Source organism: Diplotaxodon limnothrissa, linkage group LG23, assembly GCF_057381915.1.
Source record: "Diplotaxodon limnothrissa isolate DT_005_m linkage group LG23, D_limnothrissa_male_GT1.1, whole genome shotgun sequence".
Classification (NCBI taxonomy): Eukaryota; Metazoa; Chordata; class Actinopteri; order Cichliformes; family Cichlidae; genus Diplotaxodon; species Diplotaxodon limnothrissa.
Window position 1 is genome coordinate 36,706,803 of NC_140617.1, and position 8,661 is coordinate 36,715,463.

The following is an 8,661-nucleotide window of genomic DNA, read 5'->3' on the forward strand; positions in this document are numbered from 1 at the left end:
CTGTGTTGGGAGTGAGGCTTTGTCTTTCAATAGCAACTCAGCTTCAAAGTCCTTGCACATAGGCACTGAAGACATGGGGAATCTGTCTGAACATCTACTGCGTGTGGTGACATGCAGCTTCAAAGTGCAACTCAAAAATGCACTGAGAACGTTGGACATTTATCTTAACATCTCTCTGTTGTAACGTATCAAAGAACTCCTCTGCACCATGGGGCAATTTGTTCAATACAACTAATGCGATTTAAATGAGGAGATGCTATGGAAGTTGCTTTCACTCAGATTTTACCTTTATTTAATATTGGTAGTCTACCGACACATTCAGTAACACTTGATGTTACAGTTTATGTGGAGGACTCACACGCAGGACTCAGATGCACACAAGAATTTTTTTTTACAAAGTCCACCGGGTGTATATACAAAAGGTGCAGGGACAGTGCTATATGCAAAAAGGTGACAGGACGGGGCTCCAAGGAAATCCAGGGGAAAAGCACTTGTTTCTCTTCAAACAATCCACACACGCGACCAGTCTCTCTCTCCGACACTCACCACATGGGAAACAGTCCAGGGAGTCTGTACACAGAGAAACGCTTGTTAATACAAAAGCACTAAGACATGAGCGAAAACTTTCTGAGGCTTGACTTCACTAACGCGAGTCACACACAATGATCCAGCGAAGAACAGCAGTCGCTCCTTGGCTTTAATGCTGGCCACACTAATGAGGCTCAGGTGTTTCTTCCTCGGTGGGGTGTGGGCGGAGGGTGTGAACCCGCAATAAGTTCCGCCCAGGCAAGCGAGAGAGAACAAGAAAGAGAAAGGCAGAAACTGCTGATCAGTGCACTGCTGATCCTCCAGGCTGTGACAGTTATCATTTTTTAAATATTTCATCTCGTCCAAATGTTGCCCTGCCTATGGACATATGAATTGTTTTGTTTGTGCAATCATGGAAGAAATTCAAATGATGACATATTCATCACTTTATGCTTAAGCAAACCTTTGTCACCTAGATAGGTGCAAGAGCTTCTGATGGATAGAGCCCTTTCTGTCAGCATGTAGTTATTTGAAAGGGCAAACTGTAAGATCACTTGTCAACTTCAGCTTCATTCTGACAATGTTTTGTCAGGAATGCTTTCATGGCTCATATCTTCTACAAAGCTCTTTGAGAATACGTGTTAAAAAGAAAACAGTTTCGTAAGTCTCTGTAATTTTTTTAAATTTGAGGCTGTTGTCTTATGCATTGGTCGCCATCCGATGATGAATGGCATAAAAGCGATTCTTGATTACTTTTGCAGGGTTACATGCACACATTTTTCAATCCATCACTGAAATTTTTATTTCAGGTCAACTGTTTATATTGGATATGATTTAATCCCGTCCAGTTTTTACGTGCACCAGCAAATTTAATCAGAAGAGTGTGACATGCATCAATGGATATTATCCTGTTTTTGTTAGTCTTTCCCGCACTTTATTACCTCTCTGAAGAATATCTATTTATGCTGGGCTCAGATTACTCAAGATTTTTGAATGTTCTGACCCTCCAGGTCTGAAAAAAGGGCCAAGTTACTAAAACCTCATATACTCAAGTGACCAACTCCATTTGTGTCCTTCTGTATTGGCCAGTATATACAGTGGGGCAAAAAAGTATGTGTGTCTGTACACATATATCTTATTTTCAAAGTCGTCATATATCAGGCTAAGAGGCATAAACAAAACTTAAGCTTTTGGAGTTTGCATTATGTCTGCTCACTATAATCACTATAATAACCACGATACTTACTGTACATCACAAAGGTCAAATTTCACTTAATCTAAATCTAAAGCACTGCAAACAAACAATTCTAATATAATAACAACTGATAAAAATGATTAGGGTCAACAGATTGAGCACTTTTTTAAATTAAAATAAGGATACACTAAAGACAATTAACACAAACCTCAGAAGACTTTTAAACACTGTCCATAAATGGCATCTTCATAATTAAATATAGTTCATTTTTCTGTAATATTAAAGGACCTGTAGCACCAAAGTCATTATTCAAGGGAGCTTCAATGCGTTATATTCAGCTAGCCAAACTTTATTTCACATTATCCCAATGTATACTGTAGTGTGTATGTACAGTGGGGCAAAAAAGTATTTAGTCAGCCACCGATTGTGCAAGTTCCCCAACTTAAAATGATGACAGAGGTCAGTAATTTGCACCAGAGGTACACTTCAACTGTGAGAGACAGAATGTGAAAAAAAATCCATGAATTCACATGGTAGGATTTGTAAAGAATTTATTCGTAAATTGGGGTGGAAAATAAGTATTTGGTCACCTCAAACAAGGAAAATCTCTGGCTCTCACAGACCTGTAACGTCTTCTGTAAGAAGCTTTTCTGTCCCCCACTCGTTACCTGTATGAATGGCACCTGTTTGAACTCATCATCTGTATAAAAGACACCTGTCCACAGCCTCAAACAGTCAGACTCCAAACTCTGCCATGGCCAAGACCAAAGAGCTTTCGAAGGACACCAGGAAAAGTATTGTAGACCTGCACCAGACTGGGAAGAGTGAATCTACAATAGGCAAGCAGCTTGGTGTGAAAAAATCAACTGTGGGAGCAATCATCAGAAAATGGAAGACATACAAGACCACTGATAATCTCCCTCGATCTGGGGCTCCACGCAAGATCTCATCCCGTGGGGTCAAAATGATCATGAGAACGGTGAGCAAAGATCCCAGAACCACACGGGGGGACCTGGTGAATGACCTGCAGAGAGCTGGGACCAAAGTAACAAAGGTCACCATCAGTAACACACTACAACGGCAGGGAATCAAATCCTGCAGTGCCAGACGTGTTCCGCTGCTGAAGCCAGTGCATGTCCAGGCCCGTCTGAGGTTTGCCAGAGAGCACATGGATGATACAGCAGAGGATTGGGAGAATGTCATGTGGTCAGATGAAACCAAAGTAGAACTTTTTGGTATAAACTCAACTCGTCGTGTTTGGAGGAAGAAGAATACTGAGTTGCATCCCAAGAACACCATACCTACTGTGAAGCATGGGAGTGGAAACATCATGCTATGGGGCTGTTTTTCTGCCAAGGGGACAGGACGACTGATCCGTGTTAAGGACAGAATGAATGGGGCCATGTATCGTGAGATTTTGAGCCAAAACCTCCTTCCATCAGTGAGAACTTTGAAGATGAAACGAGGCTGGGTCTTCCAACATGACAATGATCCAAAACACACCGCCCGGGCAACAAAGGAGTGGCTCCGTAAGAAGCATTTGAAAGTCCTGGAGTGGCCTAGCCAGTCTCCAGACCTCAACCCCATAGAAAATCTGTGGCGGGAGTTGAAAGTCCGTGTTGCTCGGCGACAGCCCCAAAACATCACTGCTCTCGAGAAGATCTGCATGGAGGAATGGGCCAAAATACCAGCTACTGTGTGTGCAAACCTGGTAAAGACCTATAGTAAACGTTTGACCTCTGTTATTGCCAACAAAGGTTATGTTACAAAGTATTGAGTTGTATTTTTGTTATTGACCAAATACTTATTTTCCACCCTGATTTACAAATGAATTCTTTACAAATCCTACCATGTGGATTCATGGATTTTTTTTTTCACATTCTGTCTCTCACAGTTGAAGTGTACCTCTGGTGCAAATTACTGACCTCTGTCATCATTTTAAGTGGGGGAACTTGCACAATCGGTGGCTGACTAAATACTTTTTTTCCCCACTGTAAATAGATATAAAGCAGGGCTGTCGATGTTACAGCGTTAACTGGAGCGCAGAATAGACAAATGTTGTACAAACTGCTCGAAATACGTTGACAGTGACATTTCAGGGATTTTGAGTCATTCTGCGCTCCAGATGGGTTAATTGCGTTGAAAATTTTAATCGTGTTAATCGTGACAATGGATTAACGCACGTTAACGTGTTACCTTTGACAGCCCTAATATAAAGGCAAGTAGAGACAGTTATGAAAGTGCTTTCTAAGATGAAACAACAGAGATTGCTTTACTTTGGCACATTTTAATGTATCCGTATTTCTGGATTTGATAAGACATGTACTACTTGCCTTGCTTGCCCTGATGAAATAGCACTGGTATTTAGTGATGGAGCTTTGGTTTATCAGAAGAAGAAGCTTTGGTATGTCAAGACTAGTGCTGTCAAGAGATTAAAAAAAAATAGAGATTAATTAATTATGATTTTTAATTAATTGATCTAATTAATCTCTTTTTTAATCTCACCTAAAAATAGCTGAGGAAAGCCCTCAACTTATTGTGGCAGACCAAAAGACTGATATAACAAAGAAAGTGACTTTATAAAGTCATTTATTGTTTAACAAACGTTAAACAGATGCAACCATTTACATACTGTTGTATTCTTTTGTAAAATAAGTGGAAAAATAAATACAAATAAAATCAAATAAATTAAGTGCTGCAAGTTAGCACATCAGAGTTGCTCTTTTCTGAGCAATACAGCACTGAAATTCCTCTGCTTCAGATAATGAAAAGTAAAACTGACATTGCAGTGCTGCAAGTTAGCACATCAAAGTATTCTTCCATCACAAAAAAAAGTGCTGAACATCAAGCAATCTATTCTAGTAGGCTACAAATGACACAGCAGCTATGCTGACCACATGTGTCTCATTTCTTCTTCCTCAGCCAGTCGCTAAGACACACCAGCCTGGTAACATTTTCTGGAAGCAAGGCTGCCCTTTTCTTTTGCACTATGTGGCCTGCAAGGCTAAAGAGTCTCTCACAGGGTACAGAGGTAGCTGGGGAGGCCAGGTACTTTTGTGCTAGGACTGACAGCTTTTCATAGACTCCTGAGTGAGCATACCACCACTGCAGGGGACAGTCATCAATACTGATGCTGGGTTCTGCTCTGTAGCGCTGCAGCTCTCCAGACTCAATTCCATCTTCTGAGTCAGAGTCAGACCCCAGAAGGAGTTCGCTCCTCCTCTTCTTCTGAGCTGGTCCATCATCCTCTGTGGAGGGCTGGAGACTATCTGCTCTTCTGGGCTCTGCTGCCTGGAGCATATTCTCCAGAATGGTCCACACCTGAATGAATGAATGAATGAATGAATGATTGTGATTAAAACTAAGTGCTTTTTTTTTTTTTATTTAATCTTGTAAAGAACTTTGTGTTCCATATAATAAATAAAAGTTTGATTTGATAATGAATTGGACTCATTAGTCCAGCTTAACCTTATTGTCCTACCTGTTCCCTCTTTTCTCTTGGAAGACATTTCAAATCCTTAAACCGTGGATCCAATGCTGTGGCCACCTCGAACCATATCTCGTTGCCATTAGCTCGTCGTGCTGCCAGATCCTTCTGGAAGGCATTCTTGAACTTCACCACGTAGGCAGGATCATCATCAGTAATGTCCATGACACGGTACAGATGGCGAAAAGCAGGCAGCACTACAGAGCAAGAGACGTAGGCCTCACCACCCAGCAGCTCTGTCACATACCTGCAGAGGTGGAGAGGTTTGCTAAATAAACCTAGCTGGATTCATTTAAATCAAAGTGTAACTGATTTCCAATTTAATTGTCCTTAAAAGTTCCTTGTTATGTTCATTAATTTTGATTTTACACATGTAACAGTAGTTTATATAATTAAAATGGGAAGGTGTTTATTTGAACTTACTTGCATGGTTCAAGCAGGAGCTCCAGCCTCTGCAGTTTCGCCCACTCAGCTTCGGTTGGCAAGACCAACCTGTGGTTCTGTTGGTCCAACGTAGCCTGGACAGCCTCTCGGTTACATAGGAGGCGTGAGACCATTGCGAGAGTCGAGTTCCACCTGGTGGGTACATCCTGTATAAGTTGATCGCTCTTCTTTCCGAGTGCTACTTGTTGTTGGTTAAGTTCTGTGGTACTCGCAGGGCTTTGTTTAAAATGACCAACAATCTTGCGGCACTTTGCCAGTACACCGACAAAACCACTGCTATCGAGACATACCGTGATGGTCCTCTGGAGAATGTGAGCATTGCAGGCGATGTGCTCATATGGAAGTGCTCTCATAGCAGCCAGCATGTTTGCTGCGCTGTCTGTGCCAATGGTGGATATCTTGTTTTCAATACCCCAGTCATTTGCTACCTTGAGGAACTGTTCGGCGCATTTATCAGCAAAGTGCCTGGTTTCTGTTCTCATGACGGTCAGTGCAAATGAGTTGAGGTTCCACTCACTATCAATAAAGTGTCCAGTCACCCCAAAATAGCTGTGGTTGCCAGCTGAGGTCCAGTGATCTCCGGTTATAGCAACACAGTTGGGAGAATCCTCCGCCAAAATCTCAAGTTTGTTTTTCTTTTCGCCGTCGTACATTTTGCTGATTTTGGTCGTTACTGTAGTCCTGCACGGCGGCTTGTATGACGGGTCATTGGACGCAATTTGCAACACCTCTGTCAATCCTTCGTCCTCTACTATATTTATCGGCCTACAGTTCATCGCTATCCACTTGGCAATAACATTAGTCAGCCTGTCGGTCGCAGACTTGCTCATACGAGGGGTATTCTCTAGTTTTGTTTGGCGAAAAGCTTTGCTCTGGCTTGCTATATTGCTAACGTCTTCACTGCTAGCTGTTGCTGCACTCGCGGCTGGGTGCTTTGCGTTGAGGTGATAGGCCAAACTTGAGCTGCTTCGGTGGTAAGCAAACTCCTTCTTACACTCTAGGCAGACCACTTTACCTTTGTCAATGGTGCCGTCGGGGCGTTTATGAAATACAAATTTCCCGTTCATTGGGCCAACAACTCTCAGATGCGCCTCCATATCCACACTGTAAGCTAATCACCACTTCTCACCTTGACCTCACGACGTGACTCCACCCCCAACAAGTCAAGCACAAGGAGCCCAGCACATAAAAACGGATTTTATAACATAGCAACTCTCATACAAAATCAATGACGTCAAGAGATTAAAAATTAGATTAACGAGATTAAAAAACATAACGCGCTAAATAGCATTGTAATTAATTAATCGCAATTAACGCGATAATTTGACACCCCTAGTCAAGACTTTAGTTTTCTCCACAGGTGTTTCATATATTTTTGACCCTGGCAACAGTACACAACTACAACCCGTAGGCAACAGTTTGTTAAGGCTCTGCATGGAACCAGCAGTTGTATATTATGACTTAGAGTAATTTTTAAGCAATGCAAACATGAAAATGTGGAAGATGCTACTTAAGAAAACAACCTTTAGAAACAAAAACATGCCCAAAAAATAGCTAATTGTCATGAACCGAAGTTCCGTGCGCAAGCTGGACCCAGAAGCAGAACACACACACCAGGGTAGGAGGGAATAAAGAAAGCAAATTTATTATAACTAAAGGTGTCCCGTGAGGGTAGCCGAAAAAACAACGTATGGAACCAGAAGAAACCGAGGGACTGGGGAGGTGAACTGCGCAGGGAACGCCGAGAGCGGGGCTGTGAGAAGCTGCAAAACAAAAAAAGAGAAACAGATTACTGGGGTGCGGAAAAAAGGCAGCATACGAGGGAAGGTGGAGTATACGTCTTACGGAGGTAGCCGGGCTGAGTGAACCAGAGGGGGGGGCTCCAAAAGGGTCGAGACGGCGAGGCTGATAGTGCTTCCGAATCTCAGGCGGACAGGTGGACAGGCAGGTGGCTCGCAAAAACGCCGAGTTGTGATCTGAGTACACAGGGTAAAACAGAGTCAGTTCCAATGGACAATTTGTCATAAGGGGTTTTTTCCCGCAGGTGTACGTTACCGCTGAGAGGCGACTACGGACTGGCGTGGAGCAGCAGGTAGGGCAGGATTAAATAGTCCACTTGGTGATCGCCTGGGATGGGATGCAGGTGTGGGGTTAGCAGCCACGCCCGTGGGCGTGGGCATCCCAACAGCACCCCGGACGCCGGGCCGCGGACCATGACAGCTAATAATTTCTAAATACATAATTTAGGGCCAGCAAAGAAAATTTAAAATGAAATTTCATTGTGCAGATAGTTTATATTCTTTCATTATTTTTTTTCTATACCAGTTGTTCAATTTTCTGTCTTCCTGTCTGTCATGGCAAAACGTGGTCTTGGAGACACCTGCTGCTACTACAAAGACAGACTTGAGTATTTTGGTAACTCTTTATATCCGTCTCTAGGCTGATTTTGTAATGATTATAATTATTCATGCAGACTTCATTCAGATAGGCCACAAAATCAATCTCAGGAGTGATCATGGCAATTCGGCTGATCTTATTGTTGGTCTAGGTAAGCAAATAGCTTAAAAAAAGCACATAGCTGAAAACACCTCAACACAAAGATTAATAGGTATGATAAAGTGCTTTTTCCATACAGTGTAGCTTTTGCTATTTCATTTGCTTTAACCTGTCCATAACTGATACATATCTGCAAGCCACTTTGCAATACACCTAAACCCCAGCTCCTTTATTTCATGATTTATTTGACTTACTGATTGTTAAATATACTGTCTCAAATCTCCACCCCATCCATTCCACATGTGTGCAATCAATAGCCAGTCTTAGAACAGGGCATACCTGCTAAATAGAAACACCTAAATGCAAAACTGTCAGTCATGTTTTGCATGTAGTGGTTCTGACTGAAATCAGTTTATATTTCAGTCAAATGTTGCTACTTTTAATTTCATAGCTATATATAATAGAACTATGATTCAGGTAAGAGGGTGAATGGGAATACTACTCTAGGACT

General features: G+C 42.2%; 1 protein-coding gene across 1 annotated transcript; it reads right to left on the reverse strand.

Moving 5' to 3' along the window:
- Positions 1-4,529: 4,529 nt before the first annotated feature.
- LOC146608629 (E3 SUMO-protein ligase ZBED1-like) lies at positions 4,530-6,973 on the reverse strand. Its single transcript, XM_085347826.1, has 3 exons — positions 5,634-6,973; positions 5,205-5,457; positions 4,530-5,044 (listed from the first exon to the last, which is right to left on the reverse strand). Exons 1-3 carry the CDS (start codon positions 6,749-6,751, stop codon positions 4,628-4,630), a joined length of 1,788 nt encoding a protein of 595 aa, XP_085203952.1. The 5' UTR covers positions 6,752-6,973; the 3' UTR covers positions 4,530-4,627.
- Between the last annotated feature and the right edge of the window lie 1,688 nt (positions 6,974-8,661).

Bases quoted from the DNA above. Each gene is read 5' to 3' on its own strand.
- LOC146608629 (XM_085347826.1), bottom strand. From the start codon at position 6,751: ATGGAGGCGCATCTGAGAGTTGTTGGCCCAATGAACGGGAAATTTGTA. The intron at 5,458-5,633 runs GTAAGTTCAAAT...CCACCTCTGCAG, and splicing joins CTCCTGCTTGAACCATGCAA to GTATGTGACAGAGCTGCTGG. The intron at 5,045-5,204 runs GTAGGACAATAA...TCATTCATTCAG, and splicing joins CAAGAGAAAAGAGGGAACAG to GTGTGGACCATTCTGGAGAA.